At 42.4% G+C, this 20,916-nt stretch overlaps 1 protein-coding gene across 4 annotated transcripts in view; it reads left to right on the top strand.

Annotated features, from left to right (window-relative positions):
* Nucleotides 1-20,916, top strand: part of adamts6 (ADAM metallopeptidase with thrombospondin type 1 motif, 6) — a 281,109-nt gene that overhangs the window by 164,522 nt on the left and 95,671 nt on the right. For all 4 annotated transcript variants that reach the window (XM_055635078.1, XM_055635071.1, XM_055635051.1 and 1 more), the window contains 2 exons: nucleotides 934-1,075; nucleotides 12,208-12,315. In XM_055635078.1, the coding sequence (XP_055491053.1) occupies nucleotides 934-1,075; nucleotides 12,208-12,315 (250 nt within the window). The remainder of the gene's footprint in view (nucleotides 1-933; nucleotides 1,076-12,207; nucleotides 12,316-20,916) is intronic.

Below are 20,916 nucleotides of genomic sequence, written 5' to 3'. Positions count from 1 at the left end.
ATAGTCTGCTTTCCTGTTTTTGCCACCAAAATGGATAACCTCACATTTATCCACATTATACTGCATCTGCCAAACATGTGCCCACTTACCCAGCCTATCCAAGTCGCCTTGCAGTCTCCTAGCATCCTCCTCACAGCTAACACTGCCCCCCAGCTTAGTATCATCAGCAAACTTGGAGATATTGCCTTCAATTCCCTCATCCAGATCATTAATATATATTGTAAATAGCTGGGGTCCCAGCACTGAGCCTTGCGGTACCCCACTAGTCACTGCCTGCCATTGGGAAAAGGACCAAGGTAGGAAAAGGTTTACTCCTACTCTTTGCTTCCTGTTTGCCTGCCAGTTCTTTATCCACATCAATACTGAACCCCCAATGCCGTGTGCTTTAAGTTTGTATACTAATCTCGTATGTGGGACCTTGTCGAAAGCCTTCTGGAAGTCCAGATACACCACATCCACTGGTTCTCCCCTATCCAAACTACTAGTTACATCCTCGAAAAATTCTATAAGATTCGTCAGACATGATTTACCTTTTGTAAATCCATGCTGACTTTGTCCAATGATTTCACCACTTTCCAAATGTGCTGCTATCCCATCTTTAATAACTGACTCTAGCAGTTTCCCCACTACCGATGTTAAACTAACTGGTCTGTAATTCCCCGTTTTCTCTCTCCCTTCCTTCTTAAAAAGTGGGGTTACGTTTGCTAGCCGCCAATCCTCAGGAACTACTCCAGAATCTAAGGAGTTTTGAAAGATTATTACTAATGCATCCACTATTTCTGGATCTACTTCCTTAAGTACTCTGGGATGCAGCCTATCTGGCCCTGGGGATTTATCGGCCTTGTGTAAACCTATATATCATTTTGCATAAACGTATATTTTGATTTATTTTAGAACAGGTCATTCAATGTAATTCTGTTCATTTTCTAACAGTTCTGGGCGTGGAACTTGCCTGGATAATGAGCCACCGAAGCGTGATTTCCTTTACCCAACAATAGCACCAGGACAGGTGTATGATGCTGATGAACAATGTCGCTTCCAGTACGGTACTACATCACGACAGTGTAAATATGGGGTAAGACATCTGAATTCTAATATTGCTCAACGACCGTCTTTCATGAGTTTTAACTTTCTGTAAACACAGTTCTTGGCATTTCCCCACAGTACTACCAACAACTTGCACAATATATAAGTGCACAAACCAATTTTTATTCTCTATCTTTCATAAAATCTGGTCATTGATTTGTATTATGATGACATAGTAGTTTTGAGATTTTGATAAAATTCTTGTTATAATATTGGATATTACCACATACCAGTACCCAAGAAGAGCAGGGTGGCACTCAAGTCCATTGTGGTGGAATATTTTGAGGGGTGAGTTATGAATCCTTCCTCAATGTAGAAACAAAGAACTGCTGGTTAATACACAAAAGGATATAAAGCATCGGAGTAACTCAGCAGGCCAGGCAGCATCTCTGGAGAACATGCATAGGTGAAATATTTGGTCGAGACCCTTCTTCAGACTGAAGAAGGATTTTGACCCGAAACATCCAGAGAACATGGATAGGTCAAGCCCTTTATTCAATCCCGAAATGTCACCTATCCATGTTCTCTGGAGATGCTGCCTGATGCGCTGAGTTAATCCAGCGCTTTTTGAACTCCTGCCTTAGCATTGAGGTAGTCAATTTGTCTGCTGCCGCATCAGATCAACAATGGATACATTCTGGAGAAACTCAGCAGGTGCAGCAGCATCTATGGAGCAAAGGAAATGGGCAACGTTTCGGGCTGAAACCCTTCTTCAATTTCGGCCCGAAATGTTGACTATTTCCTTCGCTCCATAGATGCTGCTGCACCCGCTGAGTTTCTCCAGCGTTTTTGTGTACCTTTGATTTTCCAGCATCTGCAGTTCCTTCTTAAACACTCCTTCTTGGATACAATCTCGTTGGCTCTCCACTCTACACTTGACCAATGAGACAACAGGAACTCACAGTTCTATTGACTACAGATGATCAATGCCATTTTTCCTACAAAACCCATCTTCAAATTCAGGGAGGTTTTCCGCTCCTCCCAATGCAACTGGATTGATTTCCTCATCAGCAGACCTCGATCAATAGGGATTGGCAACAACAGCTCCTCCTCGCTGAGTATCAGCACACGGGTACCTCGGGTTGAAGGCTCAGTTCCTGCTCCATTCTCTATACCCATGACTGTCTAGCCAGACACATCTCCCACAACTACTTTAATTTTGCAGCCAATACCACCATCGTTGGACGAATAACGGGTAATGATGAGTTCAAGAGGGAGATAGATCATTTGGTTGAATGATCAGAGGCCAGAACAATCCTTCTCTCTCTGAAATAACACTAAGGAGCTGATTGTTGACTTTAGGAAGGAAAAGATGAAGGACAGAAATTCGAACGCCCAAGAATTAAGGAAGCTGCAGAAAATGGTGGGTGTTGCCCAATCAATCACGGGTACTGACTTTCACGTCATTGAAAAGATCTGCAGAAACCGCTGCATCATGAAGGCAGCTAACATTGTCCAAGAACCACAAAGAGCTCTCTTCTTGTTGCTGCCAAATGTAAGAAGGTGCAGGAACTTGGGAACGATTACATCCAAGTTCAAGAACGGGTTCTTAAACCAAAATATGACACAAAGTGCTCGAGTAACTCAGCAGGTCAAGCAGCATCCATGGCGAATGTGGAGAGGGAACATTTTGGGTTGGGATCCTTCTTCAGACTGATTATGGTAGTGGGGGGGGGGGGGGGGGGGGGGGGGGGGGGTTGAGAGAGCTGGAAGAGAGATGGGGCAGGAGAAAGCCTGGCAGGTGAGGCGAGTTTCAGAGATGAAAAGACTAATGGTGTGAGACTAGGATAGTGAAAACAGAGGAAGAAATGTAGTTAAAAGGGGAGGAGTGTGGAAGAAATAGGTGTGAATCCAGGTGGATCATAGGGAAGAGAGGGGGGGGGGGGGGGGTAGGAGGGGGAAAGATGGGGAGGAAATTTGGTAAGTTACCTAACATTGGAGAATTCATTGTTCATACCGATGGGTTGCAAGCTACCCAGATGGAATATGAGGCGCTGTTCTTCCGCCCAGACAGTAAGGTCAGCATGGATTGGAAGGAACTGCAGATATGACATATAACCATATAACCAGATGTATCTTTATACCAAAGAGAGACACAAAATGCTGGAATCATGTAGCAGGTCAGGCAGCATCTCTGGAGAAAAGGAATAGGTGACACAAAATGTCACCTGGCTGATGCTGGAACGGTTAACAACCAAGAGTTCCAGCAGGCCTTGGCACAAGTGTTCGGCAAAACAGTTGCCAAATCTATGCTTGTGTGTTGCAGATGCAAAAGAGGCCACATCAGAAACACCGGATGCAGTAGATGAGATTAGAGGAGGCGCATGTGAACTTATGTCTTTATCTGGTAGGATTACTGGGATCCATGGATGGCTTTGAGGGAGGAGGTATAGGGGCAGATATTACATCTCGTGGGGTCCTTGGTTTTTGTTCTTGGTTTCTTGGTCCTCCAAAATATTCCAAATGGAATTTAAACTGGAGGTGGTGGAGGGAGGACTTAAGCCAGAAAGGGTTATTGGGAAGAAAGAGCTACCTTAAATTTAGTTGCATCTGGTTGGGTAACTATAGTAGGGTGGAGATTATTCCATGCTTTAATTGTGTGGGGGAACAACGAATTGCTGTACACATCTGTCTTGGTAGCTGGAATCACAAATTGGATCGAATGTCCTTGTCTGCTCCTAATTGGTTGCAAGGGAAAATGCCAGGGGAGGGGTTGTTTGAATGGGAAGGGATGAGTTGCAGAGGGAGTGAACTCTGCAAAAGGTGGAAAGGGGTGTAGATGGGAACATGTGACCAGTGGTGGGATCAAGCTGGAGGTGACGGCAATATTGGAGAATGATGTGTTGGTTGCTGAGGCTGGTGGGGTGAAAGGTGAGGACCAGGGGAACTGTATCTTTGTTCCATCTGGGGGAGGGAGAGCAGAACTATGGGACACAGAGGAGATGAGGGTGAAGGATCCATCTACAACAGCATGTAAATCATGTTTACTGAAGGAAGAGGACAACTGGGATGGCCGAGAATGGAAAGCCTCATTTCAGGAGCAGATGCGGTGGAGACAGAGAAATTGAGATTAGCGGATAGTGTCTTTGCAAGTGGTAGGGCGGGAGGTGGTAGTCCAGATAACTGTGGGAGTTGGTGTTTTGAGTAGCCATCAGTCGCTAGTCTGTCCCCTGTGATGAAGACAGAAAGATCAGGAAAAGGGAGAGAGATGTCAGTCTAAGTGAATTTGAGGGCAGGGCGGAAGTTGATGTCAAAGTTAATAAAATTAAGGAGTTCTGCACGGCTGCAGGAGATAGATTTGGGGATGAGGTGCTAGTGTGCGTTTGGACCAAAGTCTGTTTGATCTTCTCATCCACACCCCTTTCCACCTTCGTTTGAGTCCACTCTCTCCACAACTCCTTGGTTCACTCATTACTTCCCACCCAAACCATCCCCTCCTTAGGTACTTTGCCAGGCAACCGCAAGGGATGTAACACCTGTCCCTATACTTCCTCCCATAAATCCATCCAGGGATCCCAGCCCTGACGCATGCACCTTAGCTGACAAGTGTCCCTGCCAGTTTTTTTTACAGTGGAGTTCTTCGTTAAATGCTAACTAATTACCCAAGAGCTTTTTGTATAGAGCAGAGTTATTTTCTGTTTACTGGTGTGGAGGTTATCCTGACCTCTCCTCAATATTTCATCTTTAGAGTAGGCAGGACTGGAAAAATAGTAGGTGAGGATGGTAGACACAAATCTTGATTAATTAAGTATTGATCTGCCAATGCAGATGCAGAACTGAAAATGCTCAAAATGCTCAGCAGATCAGATAGCATCTGATGAAAGTTTATGACGTAAAACATAATTTCTCTCTTAACGCAGCGTAGGATTCAGGCAGTATTGTGCTGAGTTGCTCACTCAGTATGTTTTGGCAGAAGGCAGAGCCGGCAATGGAAATTTGCCTTGTATCACATCTGCAATGTTTTTACGTAGGAAGGAACTGCAGATACTGGTTTAAACCCAAGATAGACGCAAAACGCTGGAGCAACTCAGCAGGTCCAGCAGCATCTCTGGAGAATAGGAAGAGGTAATGTTTAGGTAATAGGGTCGAGATCCTTCTTCAAACTGAGCCAGGGGAAAGGGAAATAGAAGAGATATAGAAGTTGATACCACCTTCTATATCTCTCGTTTCCCTTTCCCCTGACTCTTCAATCTGAAGAAGGGTCTCAACCTGAATTGTCACCTATTCCTTTTCTCCAGAGATGCTGTCTGACCCACTCCAGCTTTTTGTGTCAATTGGCAATGTTTTTTAAACAGTTTTTAAATATCTACTGTTAAAGATAGGTGAAGTGCTTATAAAATTGGGGCAAATATTTAAAAATACATATATAATTATTAATTCTTTTTCAGAAATAAAGTTCATTCAATGCTTATTAAAACACTGAAGCATCCTGAATTGTTAAACTAAAGTAATATAATTAAATATATTAACTTACTTTCCCTATTCCCCAGTCTGAGAACTAAATTGAAAAGAATGTAGACTTCGACCTAATGCCATGTCAAACCTGGCACAGGATCCAAGTGGTAAATCCCCAGCACAATGGTGGGGAATCCTGGCAAGACTGTGCACCACCACATCTGTCGCAACCATCTGTTGCTCTGTAAACCTCTGAGTAATGGTGAATACATACAGTTCTAAAACTGACTTTACTTTCCAAAACCAGGAAGTTTCATTTCTTTATTCCATGTCAAATATGGAATAGAGAAATAAACTATTTTGTTACACGGATGAAAGCAATACTTTCTGCATTGCACTTTTAACATACTGTAGATATTAGAAAATAACTTCAATCCCAGATTATAGATATGACAAATATTCCGTAGCTGAACTGAGCTCTTTATGTTACGTTCATCTGTCAATGTAGTATTATTTATTTTTAGAGTCCTGCCTTTTCTTCCTCCTATTAATATTGATTCACGTTAAAATGAGAGGCAGTACATTGCAGACATCTGTTAGAATTGCATACCTTCTGTTCATGGATGGCTGCAAATAAAAGCATGCAGGATCATTCATCCTTGGGCTATTCTTTCCCTATTTCAAAAATATTTAAAACTTGGTTGATACTTGACAATTAATGGAAATCTCACTGCAAAAAGGCATGGCAAGATGTTAGCATTCCAGCAACCTGCACTGCAGCATGTAGAATGTCCAGTGCATGACACTCATTCATTGAGCAAATCTCTTGCAATTAGGGAATATTAAAGAATATGCATTTGTTAACTGTCAAGTTGGAAACAATTTTGCTGCACAGTGTTCTAAGATAGGTCATAAGTTCCAGGAGCATTAAATCATTCTACCATTCTTCATCAAGTCTACTCCACCATTCAATCATGGCTGATCTATCTATGCCTCTCAACTCCATTCTTCTGGCTTCTCCCCATAATCCTTAACACCCTTACTGGTCAAGAATCTGTTAATCTCCACCTTAAATATGTCCATTAGAACATAGAAACATAGGAAAAATAGGTGCAGGAGTAGGCCATTCGGCCCTTCAAGCAAGCACCGCCTTTCAATATGATCATGGGTGATCATCTAAAATCAGTACCCTGTTTCTGATGATTCCCCATATCCCTTGATTCCTTTAGCCCGAAGAGATAAATCTAACTCTCTTGGAAACATCCAGTGAATTGGCCTCCAGTGCCTTCTATGCCAGAGAATTGCACATTCACAACTCTCTGGATGAAAATGTTTTTCCTCATCTCAGTCCTAAATGGCTAATCCCATATTCTTAAACTATGACCCCTGGTTCTGGACTCCCCCAACATCGGAAACATTTTTCCTGCATCTAGCCTGTTCAATCCTTTAAGAATTTTATATGTTTCTATAAGTTCCCGTCTCATCCTTCTAAATCCCAGTGAATACAAGCACCGTCATCCCCATCATATGTCCGTCCCGCCATCCCTGGAATTAACCTGATCAACCTACGCTGTACTCCCTCAATAGTAATAATCACCTTCCTCAAATTAGGAGACCAAAACTGCGCACAATACTCCAGGTGTGGTCTAACCAGGGCCCTGTACAAATCAATAGGACCTCCTTGCTCCTAAACTCAATCATCTCTCTATGAAGGCCAACATGTCATTAGCTTTCTTCACTGCTTGCTGTACCTGCATGTTTACTTTCAGTTACTGATGTACAAGCACACCCAGGTCTCGTTGCACCTCTCCCTTTCCTAATCTGACACCATTCAGATAATAATCTGCCTCCCTGTTTTGCCACCAAAGTGGATAGCCTCACATTTATCCATGTTATACTGCATCTGCCATATATTTGCACACTCACTCAACCTATCCAAGTCACCCTGTAGCCTCATAGCATCCTCCTCGCAGCTCACACCCAGCTTTGTGCCATCTGTAAACTTGGAGATGTTACATTTAATTCCCTCACCTAAATCATTAATATATATTGTAAATAAAGGGTCCCAGCTCCGAGCATTGCAACACCCACTAGCCACTGCCTGCCATTCTGAAAAAGACCTGTTAATTCCTACTCTTTCCTTCCTGTCTGCCAACCAGTTCTCTATCCATGTCAATGCCCTACCCCCAATAAGCAAGTTTGATATTCCGAAAAACGCAAGGAATCGATGGATTTGTCAAAGTTCATTTGAGGGAAAAAAAGCGAAAGGGGGTGCCAGGTAGTGGGAGAGCGGGGTGTAACAGCAGGAGAGAGAGAGAAAGGGGGGGCAGATGCGAGTGGGTGACGGGGAGAGACTGGACCGGCGGATAGACGGTGAGAGGTGGGGGAAAGAGAAAGGGGGTGAAAGACGTGTGTGTCTGTGTTTTGCTCACGGATGTGTTTAGTTTAACATCTGCCAGCGTTTGAACGTTGGTTGCGGAGGCGGACATTGTCCCCAGTCCTTCCCTCCAGTGCGGGGGGGGGGGGGGGGGGGGGTGAGGGATTGTCCTAGTGCCAGGGAGTTCTTGCAAGGATGGGGTTCCTCTCTCCCCATCTCGCTTCCCAACCCTCTCCCCATCTCTCTTCCCATCCCTCTCCCCATCCTTTTCCTCATCCCTCTCCCCATCCTTTTCCTCATCCCTCTTCCCATCCCTCTCCCCATTTCTCTCCCCGCCGCCTCGCCTTTACCTGCGGACAGGCATCGCTCTGTTGGAAGGAACTGAAGATGCTGGTTTACACTGAAGGTAGACACAACGTGCTGGAGTAACTCAGCGGGACAGGCAGCTTCTTTGGAGAAAAGGAATAGGTGACGTTTTGGGTCGAGATCCTCCTCCAAAGATGTTGCCTGACCCACTGAGTTACTCAAGCATTTTGTGCGTATCTCCGTTGATGACTGGTGTTCGGCTTTCGCCGGCACCGAGGGGGTTACCCGACAGCCACTGGATAAGGCAAGAGGTGCAGCTGACAGTCCCCCGCCCGTCGGGGAACAGATTCCTTGGGAGTGAACAGATCTCCACGCTGGCTGTAAGCCTGGGGCCGCCATTGCTCCGTCCGGGCCAGTGTCCTGTCAGTCCAGGGTCGCCCCGGACATTTCTGGCCGCCCCCCGACAAGGAAGGGACACTCGGGAGGGGACGGGGATGTTGAAATCTCCCATAACCACAGTGGCATTACCTTTGTTACATGCCAACTTTAACTCCTGCTGCAACGTGCACCTTATATCCAGGCTACTGTTTGGGGGCATGTAAATAACTCCCATTAGTATCTTCTTACCTTTAAAATTCCTCAATCCTATCCACAGCGACTCTACATCGTCAGTCCCTATGTCGCCCCTCACAAGGGACTGAATTTCATCCCTCACCAACAAAGCTACCCACCTGCCTGTTCTTTCTATAGGACGTATAATCCTGAATATTCAAATTGTCTCCTCCCCCCCCCCCCCACTATTTAGTTTAAGCCCACCCGTGTAGCAGTGGCAAACCTGCCTGCCAGAATGCTGGTCCCCCGCCTGTTGATGTGCATCCCGTCCCTTTTGTACAATTCACCCTTACGCCACGCTGCAGAATCTCTTTCCTCTTCTTCCCAACGTCATTTGTGCCGACATGCACTGCCACTTACGGCCACTCATTTTCACCCTTGACCCTAATTCAGGACCCTAATTTCTGAATTAACCGTATCACTCTCCATCCTAATGCAGAATTCCACCATATCACAGTTGCCCAAGGGGCTTTGCACAACAAGATCGCTAACCAATCCTTCCTCATTACACAATACCCACTCTAGGATGGCCTGCCCTCTAGTCAGTTCCTCTACATATTGGCTTAAAAAACCATCCCGATACACTTCAGGAAACCCTCCTCCTTAGAGCTGTTGCCAATTTGGTTGGTTCAATCTATACGTAGATTAAAGTCACTCATGATAACATTGATTTGGCCTGTTTGTGGCAATGAATTCTACAGATCCACCACCCTCTGACTAAAGAAATTCCTTCTCATCATATTTCTAAAGATACATCCCTTTATTCTAAGGCTGTGGTCTGTGGTCCTAGACTCTCCCACTAGTAGAAACATCCTCTCCACATTCACTCTGTCCAGGCCTTTTCACTATTCGGTAGGACTACTCCAGCGAGTGCAGGCCTAATGCCTTCAAATGCTCATCATTTGTTAACTCATTCCTGAGATCATTCTCGTAAACCTCCGCTGGACCCTTTCCAATGCCAGCATGGTGTTTCACTGAACTTGGTTGAGATGTTGATTTCTTGTGTTTAACTACGGAGACATCTCAGCTTTGGAAAATACAACAATTTCAGCTTAACTCTCATCAAGAAAAAGTGAGACCAAATTAAAAGATGATGTTCTCAAGGCAGCTGTCATAGATAACCTGATGGGCACTTATAAGGAGATTGTGTCCCCTTTTGGTCAGGGAATGCTCCACTTCTCAGCAACACCAATAAAGGGGAAACAGAATAAAGAGTAAGATCAAAATAAGTTGTCATATTGCATCTGTTTATTTTTGCAGTAGTTAATTTTATTTATACTGTCAGACAGACTAGACTTCTTTAATCCACATATTCAAGTCAATGAAATTTTACAGGCTTAGACCACTGTAAATAATTGAAGGTCTAGTGATGACTGCCAAGACAACATAAATATTAATGCAAAGTTTCAGTTGCTACAGTCAATTCACATGATATTCTTCATAGTGCAATAATCAAATTGTGTTTAACTCTGAATAACATTTGTTTATGCAAATAGACATGCCTTTAAAAAGCTTTTTTCATATCAAGGTAGAAACAACATGAGCAGTAAAAGTACAACCCTTTCCGACTTCTCATGCTAATAGCCCTGTCCCACGGTACGAGTTCATTCCAAGAGCACTCCCGAGTTTGCCCTGATTCGAACTTGGAGATTTACGGTAATGGCCACTCGTCGATACTCGGGGCTCTCTTGGACATTTTTCAACATGTTGAAAAATCTCCACGAGTCTTCCTGTGCTTACCCGACGTTAGCGAATCTTCCCGAGTACTTGCCGTTAGCGTTACGAGCTGCTAAGAGGCGTCCCCGAGCTCTGACGTACCCGCTACGTTCATTCTCTGTGCTTACCACGAGTTTGATTTTTTTAAAGTTCGGGAGAGCTCTTGGAATGAACTCGTACCGTGGGACAGGGCTTTAAGCTGTACATATAAGACATTTAATACACTATGTCGATGGGTATTTTCTATGCAGCTATAAGCAGCTTTTGGCTTGGTTAAAGTTTATTAGGTACCATTTTAACCACGGTAAAAATGTGTTGTGTGTTGGTTTCATTTATTATTCTTCTGCACCTGACTGATTACTCTGCTGCTGGACTCACTCAGCACCAAGTCCAGGAGCAGAGCTTGAATATCCCAAGCTCTATGCACTTCATTAGCGCATGCAGAACATTCCCAATTCATGTGAATGGGATTGGAAGCTTGATTGAAAAGATAAGTACAGGTTTGTTTGTTTTTTCTCTTTTACTTTATCTTGGTGTTTTTAATTGATTCCCAGCATTTAAATGTATTTTGCAAGTCCTAAAATCAGACCATTTGATTGAGCCACAGGTCAAGTCAGGTTCTAGGTGGTCTTGTGTGTCTCAGTGCACAACTCATGAAACTGAGCTTGCAGGATAGCCTTAGCAGTGTAGTATCATCAGACTCATTGAGCCACACAAATTAAGTGCAGAGAGAGTTCAGTGAAAATCTCAGACATCCAGAATCAGCTGAACGAAAAATAATTGCGTTTACCTGATGGCTTTCATAACCCAAGGCCATCCCAAAGTACCTTACAGTCAATGGAATTCATTTGAAACCAATTCACCTTTCTGATGTAAGAATCAGGTCAACCAATTCGTACACGTTTCCACAAATCAGCCACTTGACTGGGACCAAATAAGTTGTTTCTTGCTCTCAGTTGAGGAATACTTATTGGCTGCAAATCAGCGATACCTTCCATGGTCTTCCCTGAGATGGTGTCAACAACATTCCACTCCCCCATTAAGTGATGTGCAAGATGACAGACATCTTAATTGCTGCAAAGTTTGAATTCTCAGTTGAGAATAACATGCTGTTATATCTGCTCACTCAAAGTTCCAGCATAGGAAAATTACTGTGATGTGCTGTTATAACCATTCAAGGATTCATTCCAAGGCTTTTTTTAAAAATCTTGAATACAGATACTTAATGGTTTAAAGGGATATTCTCACAGTGGAATTTAGGTCAATTATAGCTGCAGTCATGAAAAGGAGCAGAGAATCATGGCATTGTAATTCGTGCAGATCTCGAGCTTCCTCCTTAGGTAAACTAGAAACAGCATTGTCATAAAGTCATACAGCATTGAAACAGGCCCTTCAGACCAACTCAAACATGATGCCCCATCCAAGCTACTTCCATTTGCCCGTATTTGGTCGATATGCCTCTAAACCTTCCCTATCCATGTACCTGTCTAAATTGAAATTGCAGTCATTCTTCTGCCGAATCTGTTTGTGTTGTGTCGGTGTTTGGTCTGCTCACATTCTTATTGTACCTTTCTGATTGTTGAATGTAGAAAATCTGTCACGTTTACACTGGTGGAACCATTTGCTGCACAAGACCTGAACATATATGTGGTGGTTGATAGCACATACAGGTTAAAATGTTATTCTAATCAACTTGCTTCTGCATTCTTTCCCAGGAAGTGTGCAGAGAGCTGTGGTGCCTCAGTAAGAGCAATCGATGTGTAACCAACAGTATCCCTGCAGCTGAAGGTACCCTCTGCCAGACAGGAACTATTGAAAAAGGGGTAAATAGACAAATTTGACAACACTGTTATTTGCCTGCTTGTTAATAATTTATAAAACGGAGCTCTGTTAAAATTTGTATCCGCACTGACAATCTACTTCAACTCATTTGATGTCCTACCAATGCTAAATATTTGAATTGCTCATTGCTGGGGATTTCTGTGCAGACAATGGACTGCAAAAGTACCTATTCAGTTCTTAGATAGTATAAAACAATTAACGCAGGGTCATGAGATGCTATCACTGGAATCTTATTTGCCTTTCTGTTTCCAATCAACTTTACAACTAGAATGATAATGATTCTGGAGTAACTTGAGTTAGCTATTTCCTTTTATCTTAATGCCAAACATTGAAAAGGCATTCAAGGAACATCACATGAAAAGTTTTACATTGCACTTGATTCAATTCTGAATACAGGTGGTAGTGGAACCTGTAGAATACAGGTGGTAGTGGGACCTGTAAAAATGTTTTCAGGTTGTTAAGTGTCTTCAAGTGAGAAGATAACTAGAAACCTTTCTTACTGTTTAACTCGTGCAAACTGCATTAAAATGTTAATTTTGGGGGTTCTTTGAAGGTTTGTAAGGGTTTGAGGGTTTGTAAGATTTGGATTATTTCTTTTTGCTTCCAACAACCATGTAAAAAGGTGAAAATAAGAAGGAAACCAATGCAATATCAGATTAGGCCAAGTTCTAGCTGAGTTAAACCAATCCAGAGATTTAAAACGGTACATTTTCACGATTCTGCCACTATAATTGTGTTTGTTTTTTGAGCTATAAATACCACTTTAAGTGTTGCAGTTAAGTGGGTATATAGAGTTATTGTAAGTTTAATAGGTATCAAAGGGCTTGAATCTTGTCATGTTGGCAGCTGTCTCTTTTTGAAAATAAGTGAAGTAACTATGTCATTCCTGAAGGTGTTCCCATACAAATTGTGCAAACAAACTGAAATGAGTGTTTGCCCTTCCAAACAGTTCTTAAGCTTTACACTTTTTCTGTTCGGTTTTGATGATTTTGGAAGCAGCACCTGAAATTTTATTTCCCATTTTTACAAGGAAGACTGGGGAGACTGCAGTTGGCAAACTTTGAGAAAAGTCAGCTAAGTGTTGGAATATATCAAACTGTCAGAAAATCTGGAAAGCATATTGAAACAGTTCCAGGAATTTATCAATCATTTTCCAAACAACTTTAACAGCAAATGTGATTAAACTGTAAATGTAAGTTAAACAATTAGATTCTGTGTGCACTTCAACAAGGAACTGAACTTTGCAGGCTGGCTGGAAGACACCATCCGCAGTCTCACTGATAATCAGTATGCATGCAGAGCAAGTTTTAAGGAGGGCTAATAAAATGTTGGTTATTTTATACGTGGAATGGAGTATAAAAGCTGGAAAAATGCTCATAACTGTCCCCTACTCTCTCACCAAAATTTCTCAAATTCAAGGAAGAATACACACTCATTTGGAGCCAGTGCAGTTTAAATTCACACCATTGATTCACTACACGAGTAAGTTTTGAGATAGTTTTTTGCGGAAAATATTGAGCAGATTGGCACTATAATGTTGGGCTTTCGAAGAATGGCAGTGGTGATGGGCACCAGCAATAGCAATAGAAAATAATGCAAAAAAGGAATGGGAGTATCTGAAAGCAATATGTAAAGAAGTTTTACAGTAATTGATTGGAGCAGACCAAGAAACTCAAATGCATGATTTGAAATACACCAATTGTGTAGTTTAGAGATCAAAATGTGGCCAAGGACACTCACCTGGCCTCTCACTACACCTGTTTTATTTTGGGATATGTGGTTCAGTCTTTGTTAGAACAGAACTAGTTAGGGCCCACCCCCTCATTTTTTTCCAGCACATCAACATCTGCAATGATGCTGCTTTCAGCACTCACACAGAACTCACCTTTCTGCTCTCACCTTTATAACCAATTTCCACCCTGCTCTCAATTTTCAGTGGTCCATCTCTGACTCTTCCCTTTTCTTTTTGGATCTCTCCATCAGGGAATAGGATAGTCGCCAACAAACACTACAAAGCCAGAGACTATCTTGAGTGAAGTTCCTCATGGCCTGCCTACCGCAAGGCTACACTCCATTCTGTCAGTTCCTCCATCGCCATTGTATTTGCATTGATGATGAGATTCTCTGCAAAGGATATCATCTGAACTGATATCTTCACGTTTGATTGATTGATTGATACTTTATTATCACATGTGACACCACTCTCTGGCATTCTGCACGGTTATAACCCACCCAACAAACTCCAGAAACAGCACCTCATCAACCATCTGGACATTTTCTAGCCTTCCCGACTAAATATCAAATTCTACAACTTTTGGTTACTCATTATTTGTGCCTATCTGTATCAGAACTTGCCATTTTCTGCCAGTCACCCATCTTTGAATTTTGATTCCAATTTTTTCTCTCTCTATTAATATAGCATTGTTGTCTAGGCATGTCTCACAGGTCTGCTATTACCTTTATAACCAATTTCCTGCTATTAACAGCGTCATCTGATTCTAACTGCTAAATTCACTCAGACATACCATTCTCTTTGTTTTACCCATCCCTCCCTCACCTTTTCTGCTATAGAAAACCATCATGTTTCCCCCTTTCCCACTTCTGACAAAGGGTCTTGGATCAAAACAGTTAACTCCATTTCTCTGTCTGCGGGTGCAGCCTGACGACAGCAATATTGTATGTTTCCAGCATGTGGTGTTTTATATTTAAGTGTAGTGAATCATTTTGTTGAGCTGCAATGGCAAATAAACCTGTGGAATTATGTTGCTACTATTACTGAACATGGTTGAAAAAATGACAGGACTGGCCACATAATATTCCAGGATTCAAGGTGTTCAGAAATGATAAGAGAGGAAACAGTGTGGGTGGCAATACTAATTAAGGAAGATATATTGCTGGAGAGGGAGCGGTGTCCTTGAAATGTCAAGTACAAAATCCATTTTGTGAGAATGAAGAAGCAAAAAGGGAGCTATTATGTTGCAGGGGTATATATTCTAAAGGCTGGCAAATAGGTAAGAATGGAGTGGGAGATAGAGAGGTTATATTTGTAGGATAATTTCAAATCATAAAGTATATTCAAAAGGTGATATTTAAATGTACTGTAGCCATAATACAAAAATGTTCAAGAGCTGTGGAGAGGTGATCATTGGTGTTTCATATGTTCCAGTATTCAGTGGAACAATGTTAGTGAGGGACAAAGATTGGGATGATTTTCTGATATATGGCCATCATATCAAAAAATCTTTCCTTGCACATCCCCCTGGATTCTTTTGCTCAAAATCTTAAGTCTATGCCCATATTTTAGAAAACGCTCCCATTTCCTATTTACAATAATATTGGAATAGTTGAAACCCCTCACTGTATTGCACTTGCTACCCTGCGGATTTTCTCTCTCTTTCTCTCTTTCAGTAAAATATTTTCTTCTCTCAGAGAATTGCGAATCTTGGGAATTCTGTACTGCAGAGAGCTATGAATACAAAGTCATGAAGTATACTGAAGCCTGAGATAGATTTTTAGACCGTAAAAAAATAAAAAATTACAAAGATCACTCAGGGAAATAGAGCTGATGCCAATACTCAGACAAATTAATATTATTATATAGTGAACTTGGTCCAAGAAGCTAGACTGCGCTCCTATTTCTGATATTCTGTCATGTTATTTTTTAACTGAAGCAGAGAGTGAAATTAAAGAGTATAATTTTACTTCGGAGTCACGTGAGTGACTACGTGAAGAACCCCACCAGGATGCATGCATGTCATATCGCTACACGCATTGCAACGAGTCACAGCAGGGGGAGCGACGTTCCCCTTAGCGGCAGAATTTAAAAACCGGGAACAGCAGGTAAGGAGACTCTGTGTTCTTCCCACTTACTTCACAGGTGTAGTCATGGACAGATCCACGAAAAACAAGAAGGCTGCAAAAAAGCTGGCGGGGGAGAACCGTGGAGTTGCGGGCAGCCAGCAGTGGCCTACGGCACACCAATCTCCCGTAATGGGAACAGCTGTGCCCGACTTCGCTTCCGCACCGGCCAAATCAACACCGTAGTCGGGCGGTAAAGCGAAGCAAAAAACTGACAGAGTCGTTGACTCCGATGAGTCCGACTTTGAATAGCCGCGAGCGGCCAGTGCCCGTGAGCATTGGGGCCGGTTGGAGCGGCGTGAGGAACAGGAGCAGCCGCGAGTGGCCAGTGCCCGAGAGCATTGGAGCCAGTTGGAGCGGCTGTTGGAGCAAATACTCCAAAGTGGCAGGCTCCGGGAGATGGAGCCTAGTCACAGTGGGCAGCTAGTAAGTCCTACAGCAGTACCTCTTGTAGGGCTGCACAGTGTTTCTCCCTCATCAGAGGGGAGTACGGGGGGGTCAATTCTGGGCTGACCCTGAAGAGGGGTGCAGAACATACACCTAGTGTGCATGGGGTGCAAGAAAACCTATTGGATATGGTGTCCCAGTTCATTCAACCCGACCAAACTGGCCAAAACCTGGAGCCTAAAATAGCTGCAAGTATCAACTACTTGTCATTCAACCAGCTACAAGGACAGGCATTATTGGACACCACAGCAAGCCACTTACCACCAGGGAAGCTCGAAGGCCAGGAACACTCAACATCGGTCTTTTTTAGGCCATGGCCCAGACCGGCCTTCCTGGAAAATGCGCAAACCCTCAACACCGACCCAACTACAGACCCAGACACCGGCGCCTCAACGTCCACGGAGGATGCCGAAAAAGTTACAAACCTACCACTAGTAACCATGGAGGTAGGTGGGTCTGGTTCCTTACGAATTGAAGGGAGCATGGAGGTTGGTGGGAGATTACAATTCTATCTGGATGCATGGAATAAGTTAACTACCGACACTTATATTTTAAGTAGTATCCAGGGTTATACTAGCAATGTTACAAAATTTTGAGATTTAAAAAAACAAGTCTGCAATTTATCCCATCAGATAAAGCATAACAATAAGTTTAATTTGACACCAAATTCACTTTCATATCTCAAGTATTAAAAAAGTTATGACCATTTTCATACTCGGAAATTAGCATCTTGTTCCCTATTGATTTTCAATGGACATTACAAAAAAGCTGTGATCTTGGATAGTCAAACGCCCATTTCTTAAGGAAAGATTAACATTTTTAAATAGCCTAAGTGTCTAAAGATTATTCACAAATAATTCACAATATAACATGATTTTTATATCTAATTTACATTAATTTATAGGCCAAATGGAAGGAATTTAGTGTTCAATTGCTGTAAATAAATGCCCATTTAAATCGGCTTTCTAGTGGGTTCATGTGGAACGCGCTGGTTTAGAACGTTGACATAGCGCTGGATTAGTGCCCTCAAATGCCGAGAAGCTGCGGGATATAAAAGCCCAAAATGAACTATTCGTTTTTAGATAACTGGATATTCAGGGTTATATATATGCCCCTTTAATGGAAAAATAAGGTACATACCCTTAATTATTTGCTTTATAAAACCCTGGGGCTGCGAGAGGGTTGCGAAACAGAGGTAATTTTAAAACTATCATAACGGAGGAGGCCTATAAAACTAATAATACCTTTTGCACCGGTAACCATGCGATTTTTCGTGGGATTTACTAGGCTGAACATGTGCGATTAGTACAGCCTAGTAAAAATCGCGTTTTAAACCCTCCCCCTCCAAACAGCGCCAAAATCGCCGACATGGCTGAGGGCAGATTCCCAATGGCGATTCAGGTAGGTTTTGTAACATACCTAGTTATACCATAGAATTTATACAAAAACATAACCCTCCAGTTCAGCATGTACCGAACCGAAAGTTCGTGCTTACAGGCAAAGAAAAATCAAAAGCACATGCTGAACTACAGTGGCTTTATATAAAAGGAGTAATTGAGAAAACCCAACACGAATCACAGGAATTCGTGTCCAATATCTTTATCAAAAACAAGAAAGATGGTGGTTGCCGCATCATCATAGATTTGACTAATTTGAATACTTTCGTACAATATATTCATTTCAAGATGGAAACCTTTGTTACTGCTAAGCAATTGATTTCCAAAGGTTACTACATGGCAAGCATCGATTTAAAAGATGCTTACTATATAGTACCCATAAGAGGTGACCACAGATGTTATTTAAAATTCAACTGGATGGGTCAGCAATGGCAGTACAGGGCACTACCTAATGGGCTAACATCAGCCCCCAGGCTGTTCACTAAAATTTTGAAACCAGCCCTAGCGTTTCTGCGGAAACAAAAACACATGGTAATGGCATATCTAGATGACATACTTATTGTGGGCAAAACTTTGGAATTGGCTAAACAAACGGTAACAGCCACAAAACAATTATTTGAAAAACTGGGGTTTATCATCCATCCAGTTAAATCTAAATTCACGCCTTCAACCACAATGGATTATCTGGGGTTCACCATTAACTCAGTTCACATGTCAGTGACTTTGCCGAAAGAAAAGGTTACAGCCTTAATAGAGGCTTGCAGCAAAATCATTGACATCACTAAACCATCCATCAGACTGGTAGCAAGAATAATTGGCAAAATAGTGGCTGCGTTTCCAGCCACACAATTCGGACCTTTACATTATCGAAATTTACAGAGGGCTAAAATACGAGCACTCAAAATTAATGGTGGTCATTTTGACAGACCAATGAAGCTACCAACAGAGGCCATAATGGAACTAAAATGGTGGAAAGATAACATTAGGCATTGTTCCAATCCAATCATTATCAGCAACCCGTCTATGGTACTACAAACTGATGCCAGTGCACTTGGTTGGGGTGCTACCAATTCCATCTCCAGCTGTGGAGGGAGATGGAATGCACAGGAGGCATCATTATTACAAACACTGGGCATAAACTACCTGGAAATGTTAAGTGCATTCCATGGCCTTAAGTCATATTGTTCTGGGTTATATCACCAGCATGTTAGACTACAAATTGACAACACCACCGTGGTAGCATATATCAACCATATGGGTGGAAACAAATCGACATCATGTGACAATCTGGCCAACACAATTTGGCAATGGTGTATCCAGAGAGATATTTGGATATCAGCTACTTACTTACTCGGTAAACTAAATTTAGTGGCAGACAATAGGTCACGCAAATTCAATGAAAACACTGAATGTATGTAGGATAAAAATGTATTTACTGAAATTACAGCATGGTATGGAACACCAGATATCGATCTATTCGCATCCAGGCTCAATCACCAGTTATCGAATTATGTTTCATGGGAACCAGACCCTGGGGCAGCAGCAACAGATGCATTTTCGCTGCATTGTGGGAAATTGTTTATTTATGCATTCCCTCCTTTCTGCCTCATCAGTCGGGTATTAAGGAAAATACAGCAAGACTCTGCGTCTGGTATTTTGATAGTACCCGATTGGCCTACTCAACCATGGTTCCCGGTGATACTCGACATGGTATTAGAACCATGCATCACCATCTATCATAGACCTAATTTACTGTTTCATCCCGTAACAAGGGAAAGTCGCCCATGTCACAATTATACAAACCTATTAATTTGTAGAGTTTGAAAGCACCTCTACTACACCTGGGACTGACGGACCGAACAGTGGATATTATTTCAGCAGCCCACAGACAGTCCACCAAAAAACAGTACTTGGTGTACATCAAGAAATGGGAAATGTACTGTCACAACAATAACATCACCCACAGATCTATGAACATCCCGTCTGTTCTGGAATTCCTGGCAAGCCTCCATTATGATGAGGGGCTCCGTTATAGTGCCATCAACTGCGCCAGAAGTGCTCTGTCAACATACCTGTGGCAAGGAACAGAGCGGCATTCTGTTGGGACACACCCCCTGGTAACCAAACTCATGAGGGGCATTTTTAATGTTAATCCCCCAAGAATCAGGTACTCCCAAATATGGGATGTGAGCATTGTACTGACCATGTTAAGAAACTGGTCTCCAGCTACAGCTCTGTCCCTACAGAAACTGACTATGAAAACAGTCATGCTGATGGCCTTGGTCACGGCACTAAGGGTCCAGTCGCTACAGAAACTAAGGCTGGACAACATGACTATTTCATCTGGAAATTTAACTTTTCACATCAATGAATTAGTCAAACAGAACAGACAGGGGTCAGCAGGCCTAAAAATAGAATTCAGGCCTACCCGACAGATGATAGTCTCTGTATTGTAACACACTTACTATTATATATAGAGTATACTAAGATCATCAGAGGCAAAGAAATGGCACTTTTAATCAGCTACAAACAGCCACACAAGAAAGTGACAGTCCAGACCATCTCAAGATGGCTAAAACAGGTCCTAATAAAGGCTGGAGTAGACACTAACATTTTTAAATCTCACTCCACCAGGGCTGCAGCTACATCGGCAGCTATGAAGTTGGATGTTCCTATGGACCAAATCCTCAAGACAGCAGGATGATCAACGGAGAAAACTTTCCAATGATTTTATAACTAACCAGTAATTGAACCTGGAACATTTGCAGAAACAATTTTAAGTTCTGTAATATAATTTTACCCCATAAATAGGGGCTATAATTTGGTGTTAATAAATTTATCGTTGTTTTTTCAATATCGTATTGATGTCTAATGATGTTA

This window comes from Leucoraja erinacea, chromosome 1 (assembly GCF_028641065.1).
Source record: "Leucoraja erinacea ecotype New England chromosome 1, Leri_hhj_1, whole genome shotgun sequence".
In the NCBI taxonomy this organism is placed as follows: Eukaryota; Metazoa; Chordata; class Chondrichthyes; order Rajiformes; family Rajidae; genus Leucoraja; species Leucoraja erinaceus.
Note: the sequence above shows the minus strand (reverse complement) of the source record. Positions and strands in the feature narration are given on the sequence as shown.